This window comes from Hydra viridissima, unplaced genomic scaffold, assembly GCF_058129835.1.
Source record: "Hydra viridissima isolate aposymbiotic clone 2 unplaced genomic scaffold, HvirCarnegie_v1 scaffold_1, whole genome shotgun sequence".
NCBI lineage: Eukaryota > Metazoa > Cnidaria > Hydrozoa > Anthoathecata > Hydridae > Hydra > Hydra viridissima.
Genome location: NW_028324300.1, coordinates 19,809,146 through 19,825,943, shown reverse-complemented (window position 1 = coordinate 19,825,943; position 16,798 = coordinate 19,809,146). Strand labels below are relative to the sequence as shown.

At 26.8% G+C, this 16,798-nt stretch overlaps 1 protein-coding gene and 1 long non-coding RNA gene across 8 annotated transcripts in view; one reads left to right on the top strand and one right to left on the bottom strand.

The window, feature by feature from the left end:
• Positions 1 to 4,352, bottom strand: part of LOC149893791 (protein NLRC5-like) — a 17,557-nt gene extending 13,205 nt beyond the window's left edge. For both annotated transcript variants that reach the window (XM_090076374.1, XM_090076375.1), the window contains exons 1-2: positions 4,215 to 4,352; positions 2,761 to 3,048 (exon numbers count right to left, since the gene is read on the bottom strand). In XM_090076374.1, the coding sequence (XP_089932500.1) occupies positions 2,761 to 3,046 (286 nt within the window). In that variant the 5' untranslated portion in view covers positions 3,047 to 3,048; positions 4,215 to 4,352. The remainder of the gene's footprint in view (positions 1 to 2,760; positions 3,049 to 4,214) is intronic.
• LOC149893790 (uncharacterized) overlaps positions 1 to 16,798 on the top strand; it is a 22,612-nt gene extending 5,814 nt beyond the window's left edge. The window contains exons 2-5 of one of the 6 annotated variants that reach the window (XR_016449104.1): positions 12,451 to 12,600; positions 14,184 to 15,052; positions 15,228 to 15,594; positions 16,646 to 16,798. This is a non-coding gene — a long non-coding RNA (uncharacterized LOC149893790). The other 5 variants (XR_016449102.1, XR_016449103.1, XR_016449105.1 and 2 more) reach the window with 5 other exon arrangements.

Below are 16,798 nucleotides of genomic sequence, written 5' to 3'. Positions count from 1 at the left end.
CGCTACTAATTTTTTTATCAATTTGTATGGTGTACAACGTACACCATGCATAGGGGTAGGAAAAGAGTAAAAAAAATAAAAAGTGTATATAACAATAAAGGTCGAAGTTTTTAGCTATTTAAACATTTCTGAAAGTCTTTATCTACTTCCCTACATTTTTTCGAGGGTTGCCATATCTTTTTTGCTTCTATTTCATGACATTAAATGTCTACATACAAGCTGAGCACATATAAATGATTCTCTTCGCTCATGTGTGTAAACATGGCTTGCAGCTTCAGTTACCAATTTGACAAATTTTTCAACTGACTGCGTATGAGAATTCCAGTGAGGAGCTTCGATAGAATAGTTAACAAAATCTTTGATTGTAGCAGAGGTAAGAGTGCAGGTAAGTGGAGGCTCAGTTACACTTAAATTCCATGTTATAAGGTCTGATAGCTGTTTAGCATTAGGATTTATTTCTGGTGTTCTTCTTACTCTGAGACTACTATCTCCAACTTGAGTTACCTCATCTCCTATTCCTCGTATGTTAAGAATTCTGTTTACAGCTTCTTTTCTTTCTTCTGCATTTTTGCTGCTAAGCATGGATTGCAAAATTGCTTCAGAATGTGCATACCACACTGATCGTCTAATTGTTGGCATAACAATATCTAAAACATTTGTACTCTGAGTTCTAAGTAACTCTAGTTGATACAAGACATGTCTAGGTCCCTCAACCCAACTTGAATGCACTTTAACATTAAACCAGTTAGGTATATAAGCACTAACAACAAAATTTACAATTATTTTTAAATTATCTAGATTTGTACCAGTAAGCCCATGATTAGACACCCAAATTCTGCAAAATCGAAGTGCTGTTGTTAGCCATCTACTGTGACAGACTAGTCCAATTTCCAGCATTGCTAACCTGGTAGGCATATCTCCAGTCTTTATTGCTTGACAAATTTGATAAGCATAATTTTGGTCAGTGCTTAAATCCTTAACAATTTTCTGACTGAGATAAATCAAAGGAGGACCTAAACTTATTTTAACAAAGTTGGTATTGATTTCAATCTCAGTTGCTGTGTCAAGCAATTTCCCAAGTGGCCCAGACCATTTATTATGAGAAAGCATTGGACCATCTAAATGTTCAATTAAATGTCTTAACCCTAATTCACCAGTATGTAGATCACAAACAATCCAAACTAATTTTCTATTTAATCTTTTTTCTACCCATTACATGACTCCACCCGCCCAACCAGTATTGACATTTGTGCTATCTCCTCCCATAACCATGAGATTTTGATTTTGATTTTTACTGTTTAACCAGTCTACTATGTGATCTGCAATAACTTCAGCTTTTTTTTATTATTGGTCATATCTGGAACAAAATGAAAAAGATGGTCACCACCAGAGTCTTTCACAACAGAGTAATGTTTTTCTTTAATCAGACTAGGAAAACTTCTTTCATTTACCTTTATAAACATTTTTGTGGCATCTATCTCTCCCAAAATAAAAAAAGACATGCACAGGGTTTTTTTCTAGGTCTACATCAAACTGACTGTCTAATTCTTTTGCCAATCTTTCCTGAGCTCTTTTTACTTTATTATGATCTATAATAAGATGGCAATCACTCTTGCTTATAATCTTTGTATCTATCAAAGTTGCTGTAGCTATTTCAGCAGTTTCTCTTAAACTTGTTTTGTGTCATACTAGCCAGAGCAATATTTTCAATACCGATAGTATTATAAATTGAATATGTTTGATTCAGAGAAGATTTACATTGAAGTTGGTTATCAACTTGGATTGTTTTCTGACCACTACCATCTTTAAATGATGAAGAGCAACTGTTTATGTAAATTGTTTGAACATTTTCCCTATACTCATAATCCTGATTTATAAAATAAATTGTTTATATTTTTAACCTGTATTTAAACTAAAGTATATACAACTAAGAGTTTTAAACTTACTTGCTCAATATGTGGCAATAAAAGAGATAAGGATTCTTTCTTGTTCTATTTGATTGTAAGTTTCATCTGGCTTTAAAATTAGTTTTATATATATATATATATATATATATATATATATATATATATATATATATATATATATATATATATATATATATATATATATATGTTTATATATTATTTTTATTATTAGTATTATTTGTATTCCTTCCAAAAATAACAAATTCTTCCCTTTCCTTCCCAAAATAACAAATAATTTCATTAAAATTTTTCTTTTTTACCAGTCTTAACAAAGTTCACAGAAAAAGTCTAATACTCCAAAGGATTTAGTATCCACTTAAACTTCTTTGAACTTAAATCAACTTAAAATCTGTATGATTATTCATTTAGTTTATCCATTTAACAAGTTAGTCATTATAAGAAGATTGACAAAAGTTTGTCAGTAAACTTATGTCAATGGTTCAAGTTGAATATTATAATATTCAACTTGAACCATTGACATAAGTTTACTGACTAACTTTTGTCAATCTTCTTATAATGGCTAACTTGTTATAAATTGTTATAAATGAATATATTCAAATATTAAGTGCATATTTTTGTTTAACTTGCATTATTTTGCCAATTAAAAAATTGGGGTTTTTAGGTTTTGCAAAAAGACTTATACTAATTAATCAATTAAAAAATATATTTAATTGTTAAAAAAAATATTTTAAAAATTCAATAACTTAAGAACAACTTTTTTAAAAAATTTTTATCCAACTTGTAATTATCTGAAGCCAAATAAAACCCAAACAATAAGCTACAAGAAACTCACCTAAGAAGGATATATCTTGTAAAACATCATTTCTTTTCAAGACTTTCAAAGAATTCTGAATGCAAATTTTGTAATCATTTGGATGCTGTTGATAAAGTTTTTTTAAGAAAACTTCAATTTTATACTTTTCTCTTGTCAAACAATCATGATCTAATTGATTAATATCCATATCATGATCTATTTGATCAATAACAATGTCCACATCATCAAAACCAGTGCCACGTGCAAATATTTTCCATTCTGATGCCACTTTATCTTTTAAAATATTCACTACTTTTGCATCCATTCCTAAATAAAAATTATTTATCGCCTACTATACTTTAAATTATTTCTTTCAATTGATCAAGAAACAAATACAGTCCAATGTGTTTCACTATTAATTTTAGTGTTGACTATAAGATAAGGGGGTTTTACTGAAACAAGAAATCATTGAGTCACAACTCTTGTGAACTACTTGAAAATGAAATAAGCAGCAAACAACTTAAATTCATTTAATTCTATTAATGTAAAGGACTGACTTTCAGAATCAGTACTAAGAAATTGACATGGTTACTTTCTCCCTTAACAAATAATTATAAACAAGAAGCAAATTTAAGAGGGAATGAAATTGAATGTAACATTATTAACATTTGGTAGCATAAGATCTAAGTTCATTTATAATTTCTTGTACATAAATGCTATGTAACAGAATAATTATATTAGTTTGTTACTTAAATAATTGAAACAAGTAGAAGCTTCTATTTGCTTTGAAGAAAGATTTCAATTAATGATAAAACAAGCTTTCTTTCTAACACCAAATCAAAAGTAACTTAGGAAGATATGTTTAGAATGAGTGGTTTTAATGAAAAATTCTCTCTAAAAAAACTGCAATTTTTTAGTGAATGTTTGTTTTGAGTCAAATAGCTTCATGCATAAATGCTTTATATAAAAATTTTGACTAAAAAATTCGAATATATTATTGGTTTGCTAACTGTACCTTATCCTGTGGTATAGATAAATCAATAATATTCCAAAATAATGGAAAAAAATTCCGGGTGCATATGGAAAAACCTGAGAAGAATAACACTTTGATGAAACATTTGTCAGCTAAACTGTTATTTTATTGTATTAATTTAAGTAAATCTAGTGAAACAGATTGCTTCTAATTATATTATTTCATTTATTTATTTTTTTCATTTTCAGTTTAGTCCCGGTAAGTCGAATCTTCAAGAAAATGGTTCGACATAACTAATGTTCGATCATAGTGATATAATTTAGCCTTTCTTGAATGATTTTTTTTTGTGTGTGAAATAAATCAGTGATATAGTTTTGGTTCTTTGATTGAAGGAAAAATGATTAAAAAATATCAGGCCAAATATATAAGAAATAATCACCTAAACGGGTTGAATGTAAGATGCAAAGAAGGGTAAGCTGTATATTTTTTAAAACTACATTTGATAAAACTAGATGCCTACCTGTTTAACTGTTAATTTTGCTCAAGAAAAAACGCATAAAAGTCTGAAGAATTCTTGCACTGCACTAACAAATTTGTCGGCTCATATTTGAGCACTGATTACTCACTCCCGAAGTTCTTTCGGTCACGTGATACTTAAGCGATATCTTGAGTGACAGGCTCGAAGTTGTGATGTTTATATGAAGCAAATTAGCGCTGTTATTATCCCCATGCTACAAAAATAGAAATCCATAGCGAAGTAAACATTTTACAAAATTTTACAATTTATAAAAGAATTTTAATAGTTTCTATTAAAAGCAAAGTTCACGTAAAAAGTGAACTATTATTTCATAAAAAAATGTTAGGATGATTCATCACACTTATGATATCTATATCACATGTGTATTAGTCTGTATTTCTAAAATCTTATATTCTTAAAGTAAAACCGACTTTTTTGTTTGCATTTTCTTACATAATTAAGACAAATAAGCAACACAGTGCTACCAATTTCTCTTTGAGCGTTTTTTGAAAATGCACTTTTAGGAAGTTCATTGTAATTTTATATTTGAAATTGCAAAAGAGTTGGTGGCGTCATGTATCAGTCATGTTTTTTAATAATCATTTTAGAGAGGGACAATATGAAAAAGAAATAAACGAGTATAACAATAACATGAAGCCATTTGTTGAACCAAACGTAACAACGATTTAAATTGATGTAAGAGATTTCAATCAAAATAAGAGAATCATTTTTTTTTCGAAGTCAAAATAATAGTTTTAAGCATTTTTTCAGAATTTCAACGAATTCGTAACTTTGCTTGATAAATCTGGATAAGGTCAACATTGTTATATCTAAAGTCATTTTTGTCAAGTTGAGATGAGCAGTTTTTTAGTTTTTAAAACAAAACTTTTTATTTCAACTTTTAAATCTTAAACTTGTTTTTAATAGTTGCTTAAAATTTAATGAGTTCTTTTTAAGAAAACTTTTCTTAAATAAAATGAACCTACTTTTGATAGAGTTTTTGAAAATAAGCAATTACGTCATTTCAAGCAAAGAAAGAGCAATTAAGTAATTGTAAGTTGTTTAAAAAAACTTCATAATCTTTAAGATAAATAAAATAACCTCATCCTATATCTACCATTCAATTGTTGTTTTCAAAGTCTCTTTCAAATTTCCTTGTAGACAATTATTTGTGAACATTGTTTCAGACAACAGGAAGTACAACTATGACCTTGATCATTTTTTAAAAAGCTGAGAAGCAGGTGGGGCCTTTCCAACTACTTTAAGATATCTTAAAACATTGATCAATATTTCAAACAAAATTCACTCAAGTTTTCAAAACTAATTCAATTTAGTTGTTCAAATAAAAAGTATAATCTATTCTACTCTGCTTCAATGTTTTACTTAATATTTATTCAAAAAAAAACTTCTACTTGTCATTTAAATTAAACAAAAAAGAAAATAAGCTCTAGAAGACCATCAGTGTAGTTTGAGAAAAAATCATTACGAGGAAAGCAACTTGAAAACATGAGCTTGGTGCCATTTTACTTGCTACCACTCAGCAAACAACAAAAGCGGTAATTTCTGAGGGCTGAGATGGTGTAAGGGTGGGGATAATAGGGGATATGTTCAATCTTTAGGGAATGTGTTTTTTTTGTTTGGTTGCGTTAGGGTGTTTGGGTGTTTATGATTGGGTTGTTGGGTTGCTCAAGTTCGTTAGTGTTTTTGTTTCAACCCTTTAGACATGGCTCTCTTAACCAGCTATCTTTTGATTAGCGTTTGCCTTTGGTCTCGACTTGTATGTAAAAATCATAAAATAATTAAAAAGTTGTCGCGTGCCTTCCTAATTGAACTATTACCATTTATCAGTAAAGTTATAATGGAATATCTGGTTGTTATTACAAAAACAGTCTTAACTTTTGATGGCGTAACTGATTTGTTTTGTTGCTACCTCTTGTTTTGTCTGACTCGCACTTTTCTACATATCGACTGACCTAGTTACTAGGGTCAATGATCCAAAAAAAAGTTATATTCAAAAGTGTCACCAACCCTTTATATTAAGACATACGAGCTTTAAACTCCTTAAATAAACGTTTAAGAAGAAGACTTAGGCTTTGAAGACTTACACTCTGAAAATGAAGATTAGCAATAGAAATCCCTTAAAATGTTCTTCATTCATGCTAATTCTTACTATGAAGTAGAGGACTGATTCTAAATTCCATCCATCCAAGCTCTTCAACTTTTTCAATGATGTCTTTTTTCAATTGTTTAAATATTAAAAAAAACAGTCCAGAAAATAAAAATAAAGTAACTTTAATCTTGTATTTTTTCTTCTGTTTTATTTTGTAACCAATGATCTACTCGGATACCTACGGCAATTAATCTAAGGTATCAAAGCAACTATAACTAGGAGTAGTTGTCAAGGGATACGGAAGATAAACCATTCTTAACATCATTGATTTAACTCTCGTAAAATAAAACTGGTCGTCGACTGAATACAATAAGAAGCCTCTCATTTTTTCAATGAATCGATGAACTTAATTCATATATTTTATTGATCAATTAAAAAGAAAAACACAAAAGTATTACAAAAAATAATTTTTATATTTAATTTTTATACTTAAACATGTTGTACTTTAGTTCAATAAAATGAATCATCTTTTATACAAAATATATTATAAAATATATTATTAAGGTATAACATACAATATAAAAGTTGAACTTGTATTCATCTTTCATCATTTAAAAGACTTCACTTTAAAAGATTCAAACTCAGAATTTGAGCCAGTGCCACATACACTGCCCTGAAACTAAACATCTGCATTTTGTTTAATTATCTATATGCTACTTTTTTATGATTTTTAAAAAGTGTAGTCTTTTATTAACAACGGTTATGAAAGATGATAGTTTAGCAATTCAAAAGATTATAAATATCATACTGCGATTAAAACACTAAAAACACATATATTCTCAATTTTTAAATCCCAATTTACAAATTTTAAAAACCCATAAATATAAATGTAGTTGTATTTTACACTTCAACAAAAAACTTGCACAGACTTTAGCATCGAAGAGAAAAAAACAAATTGAGCGGGTTTTAGTGGTTGAAATATTTCGGATTTGTCAGCTTTGTTTATTCTAGCGGAATTAAACACGTGTTTTAAAATCCCAAATTAAGTTGCTTGTCAGTGTAATTTCTAGCTTTTTTATTTATTGACTAAGACAGAGTGAGTCATTTTTAAATTATAAATTTACGTGGGTGACTCATGTTTATGTAAGGACTAGATGCTTAATTAAATTTGATTAATAAGTGTTAGATAATTATGTAAACATTTAAAATAAATAAACTGTTTTCAATTAAACAAGAAATCTTTTTATTTCAGTTTTTCTTCATAACTTTCTTCCGAAACTTGTAAATTCAATTCTGAAAAAAGGATCATCGTCAGCAGAAATTCTACTACAAAACCACATTTTTATGTTAAGCACGAAAAGTTTTTATTTACGAAACTGGGGAGTCGGAGAGTGAATAAAAATTTAAAATAATTTCTTTAGAGTAACTCCTTTTAAGTCGTGTTAAAGTTTTTAACTAAAAACCAAAGAGTTTTATACGGTATGATAGAGAGCAAAAAAATTCTATACAAAAATAAAAATAAAAAATTCAAAATGTCTTTCCTTTTTAAAAGATAATTTCATAAAAACTAAAAATACAAAAGTTGTTCAATTTTATTTGCTTTTACTCTGCAATTTTTTTGTCTTTGAATCAAGAAAAAGTCTAAAGCTTTGGGTGAAATCAAAAAAAATGTTTTTGATAATGCTTTCACTTGAAATTTTCTGTTTTAATTGAGAAAAACTTTGTTATGTAATTCAAACTCAGCAAGATTTTACATGCTTTAGCAAGTGAAGTGTTACACGAGGCAAAAAGAATGGATGTCAAGATAGTGCGCGGGAAAGTTGGACCTCACTTGTGTCAGTTTTGTAGAACGTTGAGTGAAAGAAAATCTAGAGAAAGTTTAGTGAATTTAACTTTATACATTTTATTGGCAGAAAAATTTGCTGATTATGTATTAAAAGTATTTTAAAATTATTTGAAGAAAAATAAAGTATCTTTGTGTTTAACTATAATTGATGTCAAATGCTAGAATTTACTCTTTACGGTAATAGGGTTTACACCTAAAGAAAGTTATTGTGATGATTTATAAGTACTTCCCCTCATTTTAAACAAATATATTTGTTAGATAAATCATTTGTATATGAGACAAAAAAAGCCAAGAAGCCTTCTTCTGAAATCAAAGTTATCAGCTATGTATGAAGTTTATTTTAATATCAAATCGCGTAACTGAACATTATTAATCCTGTTTGTAAGTTTTTTTTAAATTGATTTTCATTTTAATTGGTGAAGATTTCAAAATGCTTTTGTTTTTAAAGTTGTGTTTCTTTAACTTTTTAAATCTGAGAAGTTTGATTTTTTTTCAATTCCTGCATCTATGTAATTGCACAACGAGAAAGAAACTACGTCAAGTAGAAATTGACGAAGTTTCTTTGAAATGTTTTTAATATTGTTTGCGGCGTTCTTTTTTTAAATGTATTTGAGGTAACTTTGTAAAGTTCTAATTAAACGCGATATTCTAATGAGAAAAGAAGACTTACAATTGCAACTTTGTATTCTCTGCGAGTAAACTACAATCTGTAATGCTCAGGTAGAACTTTTATTGTTATTTTGTTTCGATGCAGAACAGTATAAACTTGAAAAGCTAGTTAATATCAAATTATTTTTTGATTCACTCAATATTTTTATATGATACTTATATAATAAAAGATTCGAAATTTTACAAATACCAAATTAAAAAAAACTTTCCTGGCATAGCTTTTCAAAACTTTCTGAAAGGGATAGTGATAAGAGGTTTGCATATAAAAAAAAACTGCATTTTTTTGCTTCAATCTGCCTATGAAGAATTAAGACTCCAATATTTTAAACATGCCATTGTTTATGCAAAATGATATTTTCGGATAACTTTTTAATACAGGCAAATCTAATGACTAACATGTACTAAAACGAAGTAAAAAATGATGCTCGGGTAGAAATATGATGTTTCTTTAATGTACTCATAAATTTGGAACAAAAATGACAGAAAAAAAATGCTGTCTCACTTCTCCTTTGTCCAACTTTTCCCTTATATTTAAAATGTCTTTTAGTTAAAAATAATCAAATGAGAAGCCAGGTTTTCTAGTTTAAATTTCTGGGCCTGTTATTGAGGTGTAAGTGAGTAGCAGTACAACTGTGCTTTTGAATTAACTTAGATTTTCTTCATGCTTAAGTCTGAATTGATCAAGTATAGATTTAAAAAATGTTCTCGAGTAAAGACTAGGCTGGAGAAAGTACAGAAGATAAAACTAAAATCTTAAACTCATTGCATTGAAGATAACTTCAGCTACCAACAGAACAAAACCATGCAAATAAATAAATGTATTGAATTTCAATTACTTATTTTATTACTTGTTAATTTTGCTTTTTTCAACATTTTTTTTTAAAAGCCAAAAAAGAAAAGGGAAATTATGTTTTATTATCATTCTTCTTCTTCTTCTTCTTCTTCTTTTTATTGTTGTTGTTGTTGTTGTTGTTGTTGTTGTTGTTGTTGTTGTTGTTATTATTATTATTATCATCATTATTATTATCATTATTATTACATTATCTTAAAATGTAAATCATGATGTATAAAAACCCAACAGCTTAGAAAATGAACAAATCTGAAACCAGCAGTTGATGTGGCTATTCTAAACAACTTATATAATATTATATTAATATTTATATAGCACTAATACCAAATTATATTGTCATAATTTTTTAAATGTGTATGTTCTAATTTGTATAATGCATATAGGGTTGAATGAAACTTAAATAAAAATGGCTTACAAGTCATTATGAAGCCAAATTTAAATATTTTTTACAACATTATACAAAATTTAAATATTTTTTAAACAATTTTACAAATTACAAGCCTAATTTAAATATTTCATTGATACAAGTATCAAGGAAATATTTTAATTCTCTATAAATTTATTTAAATTCTCCATAATAATATTTACAATAATTGATTATTCTAAGTAAATAGATACCTTGGACATTTTTAACAGAGGATTTAGGAAAGAAATTGAAAATAAAGTTACAATAAAGATTTCTAAGTATTTTCTTTCATTTTTGATAAATATAATTACTGGATAAATCATTTGGATTCAAGACGGAAAGCTAATCAAAGTGTTCTTCTAAAGCCAAAGCTGGTATGCTAGTATGTAAATTCATATTACTTGAATATTACTTAAATGTTTCTAAGCATAAAATTACATAAGAACGACATTAAATTCAAATGCCACTTGTTCAAATTCATTATTTTGTTAAAATTATTTTAATTTTAAAACAACTTTATTAAAGCTTAAATAATTTGCATTCTATATCTTTAATTTTAATTCATTTTGGAATACAGCACATTAAGCATAGAGCTTAATGTGCTGTATTAAAAATAAATGCTGTAAAAACAAATACAGAGCTGTATTTTTTTTTAGATTCTTTCAATTCCCTTGTTGTTTAATCACTTTGTTTTCTGTTCATGCATCTTTTATGTTTATGAATGACTATTACAGGTAGTTTCATTTCCCAAATGCAAAACAATTTGAAACTGAAAAGCAAGTTAATCTCAGAATTTTTTTTTGAATCATCTATAAAAAAATTTTTGAACTAAAAACATTAAAGTTTTTCTTCAAATTATTATGAAACAACTTGACAATTTTATAAAAATCTTGTTTAAATGAAATTTTAAAGTTCAACATTCTATTTGTAGAACGTAATTTTTATTTCATTGAATCAAAAACCAGGTATTCTTGCTTTAGTTTGTGAGTATGCAAGTCAGTAGCAGTATAATTGTTCTCCTAAATTAAGCTGTCTTCAAACATAACTAATGTAATGTAAAAGAATCTTAAAGGATCATTAGCTAGTGAAATAAGTAATGTAAACAAAACAGTTAAATGATTTAAAAATGACGTCTATATACCTTTTGTATGATGGGTTGATGAATAATTAGAGAGCAAGAAAAATAAATAAATTTTGTGATGGAAAAGATTTTCATGGAATTTAAGTAATTTTTTTTTAAGTAATTTTTTTCTCTTTCAAAAAAAGTAAGCAACAGTTATTTAATGTAAACATAATGTAAGAGGTGAAAAACAAATTTAAAAAGAAATGTTAGCTCAAAATTACATTTTACAAACTACATAAAACTTTACTTTTAATAAAGTAAAAATTATGATAATAAATTAACTATTAATTATGGTCTTCCTTTCTTTTTTTTTATTTTACTGCAATAGTTTTATTCTCTGTAAAATTTCAGAATTATTTTTTGAATAATTGTATTCTTTTAACAATAAAAATTTCAAAACAACTTATTTAATTTATTAAGAAATAAACAAATAAAATTATTGTATATTACTTTAAAGTTTTAATTGTTTTCTATACTGATTATTTTTTTAGTGGTTAAGAATAGTATTTCTCTTTTGCTTGGTTCGTACTTAATTTTAGTAATGATAAGTTTATAATTCTTTTAAAGTTCAACTTGATAATTTCTACAAGAATTTTTTCAGCAACATTACGATTGACAATTACTGCAGCAAATATTTTTTGAAAAATAATTCAATTTTTTTCATAGATTTAAAGAATATTAACTGTTATTTTTTTTTTCATAATTTAATTTGTTTTCTATGTTTATTAATGTATCTATGATTATAATACAAATGAGAGATTTAATTAAGCTTATAATTTTACTCTTTTGTGCTTAATTTATTATAAAGTATAACACAAATAAGAGATTTAATTATTCAAGCTTATAATTTTATTACAAATTGATTTTACATTGATGTAAAAGCTTATCATTTTACTTAATTCCCAGTCCTCAACCTTTTTGTAAATCTTTTAGAATTTTATATTTAACATTTAATCCTGTGGCAGATTTTTATTAATGATGTATTAAGTTTTTTTAACAATTATATTTCCATTATTTTGATTTGCTGGTTGCAATAGAATTAGTTGTAGAATTAAATGTCTTAGGAATGCTGTATTATAGTTTATTGGTAAGCCTATAAATTATATTATTAATAAGAAAATATATAGTATTCTTTAAAGGTTGGGGATATTTTATTGAAAAAACTCAAAGCTTGAAGAAATTTGGTTGCAAAAAGTTTTAAAATTGGAACATTAACTTTTTGTTTTACACTTAAGTACAAAATCTTTGGATTGAAAGGGACGTAATATGTGCTGATCTTTATTTTTTTAAGTATGTTTTCTTTGTAATATTTTTGAATAAACTTTTAAATTCTTTTTTCTGGCAATAAAATTCTTAGACATCTCTTTTGGTGTTTTATTGTCTGCGTGAGTTTAAAATTCTTATTTATTTGAAAGGAGTTGGTTTTCAAACAAAATGGTAGCACTTTCTGTATCAAAGTTTTTCGATTATAATGATTTTTTGTGATTTTGATTTTTCGATATTTGGTTGGAATTCAATGTATGTTGCCATAATTAAGTAGCTTTAAACAGGTTGAAAACATTTTATTTCATTCATTTTGTATGAAATAAATATTTTTTATAGTCTCTTGCCTTCCAAAAAAAAATTAAAGTAAAAAATCAGTTAAAAGATTAAATAATAAAACCATTGTTATTTCCATGGCAAATTTTATTTTATAACATGTTGTAAAAACGAATTTATATTAAGTTATTATTTGATTTCTTATCATTATATTGTATAACTAATTTTCTTATAAATTAAATTTTTATTACTAAAAAAAAGTATTTTGACTCAGTTACATGCACCTGACATAAAGTTTGAAAATAAGTAAAAAGTTTGTAAAGCCAGCTTTTCTTGTTCCTCTCCTAAGGACTTCTTGTCTCATGAACTGACCTCTGATATCTTCCTTAAGATGTTTCTTTTCATTTAATACATTATTTTGACACAAAACGTCAAATTAAATGCAAAGTAATAAAGTTAAAATTATGTCAACATCTTTCTTCTTTAGATGAAGATCAAAAAATGATCATAAAATGGTTCTTTGAAGTGCAGGCGTCGATAACTTAGGACTTGAAAAGATCAATCGATGATTGATTGATCTTTTCATGTCCTAAGTAATCGACAGACGATTAAGATACGCGATGGAAAAACTGCTCATGAAGCCTCATGTGAGAAATATTTTACGGAAAAGTTTATAGACGAAGGGATTCAAGTTGGATGAACTGATTGTTCATAAACATATTTTGTCGGAGGAAAAAAAAATTTTCTTGTTAAATGTTCGACTAACGTTGGTTGTATATTCTTAAGTAACCTATTGCAGATCGATAGATGGAGTCTTAATCATATGATTGAAGATATGTGGATAAACATCAGGAAAATACTTTTGTATCAAAGAATGTGTTCGAAGGTTTCCTTTCTATGTTTTTACTCGCTGAACAATGTTAAATAAATATGTAAAATATAGAAATAATACAAAAAATGTTCATGAAATATTTAGTAATTTTAAAAAGAAAAGATTTTTGAAAAATTTTCTTCTAAAACATGAAGCCTTTAAAAAGTTGTTACTAAAAATATATCAAAATTTTAATTAGAAAATAAAAAATGTTAGTTCTCCAAGTCGTCAATGGTTACAGTTTGAACAAAATTTTGTACTTTTAAATTTTTCTTTTGACGTCGTTGAAATTTGTAAAAAAATAAAATTAAAATTTGAACTCTAAAAATCTTAAAATTCCAGTAAAAAGTTTATACTATAAAAGTTTATAGTGACTTTTTTTTTCTCTAGAAAGAAAATCGAAAGTTTTACATTTTGTTTTTGTGAAAAAATGTTGCATTTTGTAAAAAAATGTGTTATTATTTCGAAAACCTAACTGTTTATCTTAAATAAAGTTATTCAAACCTCAAGATTCGCTAGTTGAAAGATAAAAGTAAGTACCGATTTTTTGATTTGGAGTACACAAGAATTTATATGTAAGTCTGGAAAAAATCCCGGAAAAATTTACTTCTTGTCTAAACACAATTAAAGAGAAACAAATTTTTCATAAAAGAAAAAATTTAAAAATGATGAATGCTTAGCATCAGATTAACACAAAATAGGGTCAGAAGTCCAAACATTTAGAAAACGAATAACCGCAGTTGCTCATCCTTTTCTACCGCCTTTCAGTTAAGTGCAAATTTTCAGCTTTTTTGGTCCAAAGATTGTGTAATTTTTCAAAGTACGAGTATTGGCTGATTTTTATGTCATTTTCATGGGTTAAATATAATTAAAAGTAACAACGTTTTATCTTTAAAAAAAAGTAGAGTAAATAGTATCTTTCTTTAAATCATAAATTTTTCAAACCTCTATTTCAGGTTTACGGTAACGTCTTATCTTTTGTTCTCTTTCTTCGCTAACTATCAAAAAATGTTCTGAATTTGCTTCTCATTTGTCGAAGTTGAGAAAAAAGTTTTAATCAAACTCTTAATGATGACTTAGCATTTGCTTTCAGATGAAGATCACTTATTGATAGCATCACAATCTTAGGAGAAAAATACCATCAGTATTTGCTCGTTTTTTTTTGAAGCTCGAAGTTTTCATCTTCATAATTCCATTCTATTCGAACTGTTTTTGCAAATATGAATGCATTTGAATAATTGAGAACGGCATGATTTGCTTCGCTGGTTTTTTTTTGTTTAGACTTTTGGGCGCTGTTTTTAAAGCGTCAACAAAATTGACATCTTTATCTTGCTCAAACCCTCAAGTTTATTGTTAAAATTTTCATCTTCAAGTGAAGATTGTTATGCAAACCCAATCACCTGTTTTCAATCTGAATAAGTCTCGAGGTAATAATTTTCCTTTCTATGTTCAACTAATCAAAATTGTATTTTTGTAATCAAAATATAATTTTTGACAAAATTGTTTAAAGCATAGAAAACTTTATTAAAACAATTATTTCTCGCACTTTTTTTGACGACTTTCATACATAACTCAGCAAACTTTTCTGTTTTTCGTTTTTAGAATAAATATGATAAAATAAAATACCAATTCTCAATAAAGCTAAGTACAAATTTTAAATTTAGTTTGTTTAATAGTGTGAATAAGTATAAAAACTGAACTGAAATTTTATTGATGAGATTTTACATTTTTTTCCTAAGCTCCTCTTTTTAAACTTAGTTATTTTAAATCCATTTTCTCCAAGAAATTTTCTCTAGGAAATAGGATTTTTCAAATCTATCAAACAAACTTGGATGTTGTGTGCCAAAAGATCTACTCCAGTCACGCCGTAGAACTTTGAAAATAAAAGATGAAGAAGTAGATGTTGTATTTCCCAAAGGGTGATTGAGTTTTGCGTTTGTGTCCTGCGAATAACACTATTTAACCTGATGTGAGGAATTATTTTAATCTTCTCTGAGACACTAATAAGAGTCTGCTTTTTAGTAATTTTATATTATTTTTACCATCTGACTGCGAATCTGCAATTTTACAAACTCTACTCCTTTTTATAAAGTTTTACAATCGCGTCATTTATTAACACATTAAGGTGGTCCTATACCATCAAACTTGTGTCGCTGACGTTTGACCTTAAAACACTTTTTACTGCATATAATAGGATGCCCAGGTATAAAAAAAGAAAAAAAACTAAAAAAATTAAAAAAAAATAATTTTACGGGGTTAATAAACCATGTTGGAACCCGAAATACCCCAATTACTGTTTCCTTAATAACTTTTAAACCGTATTTACTTATTGAATAAAATTTTACAAAAAGTTTTGTATTACTATGAAGAACAATTTGAACTAAAATCAATAAAATTTATTGAGTAGTTTGTATTTTATAGACAAAAGACCATTTATATCAAAAAGTAACTATAGTTATGTTAGTTCTTAGACCGAAATTTCAAAAAATACGAAATAAAAAACTTTCATTTTAGTTCAAGTTGTAGATCAAACTTAAACGAATAACTTGGGAATTTTTTAGGTCAAATTGTAAAACCTAGGAAATTTTATTCTGGGAACGGTGACTAAAAATAGGCAAAAATCAAAAACTGAGAAAAGCGAAAATAAGAAAATAAATAGAAAATAACGAGCATCAAAATAACATCACAATAACATCAAGTTGCCAAACTATACTTTAAAAATGCATTGGTAACATTTTCAAACATTCATTTTAGCAGTGGGTAAAAACTTTTTTGATTTTAAAAGTGCCGTTGCTAGGGGCGTAACTACGGAAAACAATTTCAGCACTTTGTTTAAAATTAAAAATATATCAACTTGTGCTCTGAATTTATTTAAAATTATTAAAAAATCTTAAACTAGTATAAATTTTGCACAGAACTAAGTAAAAAAAAAAATTTGAAGTTTTCTATTTTTAATGGTATAGGACCACCTTAAATAAATTAACACCTTACATACAATAACACCTTACAATATTTTGTAGTTACAGTTATCAAAACCCGCTAAAAGCATCTTGAAGACGTTATTCACGACACTGACATCCAGATCCAGAATAAAGGAACAGGCTTGGGAAGTTGTTGATTACAACAGCACAAGGTTGTAATAGCAATTAAACTTTACTAGTTTTGAATATAAG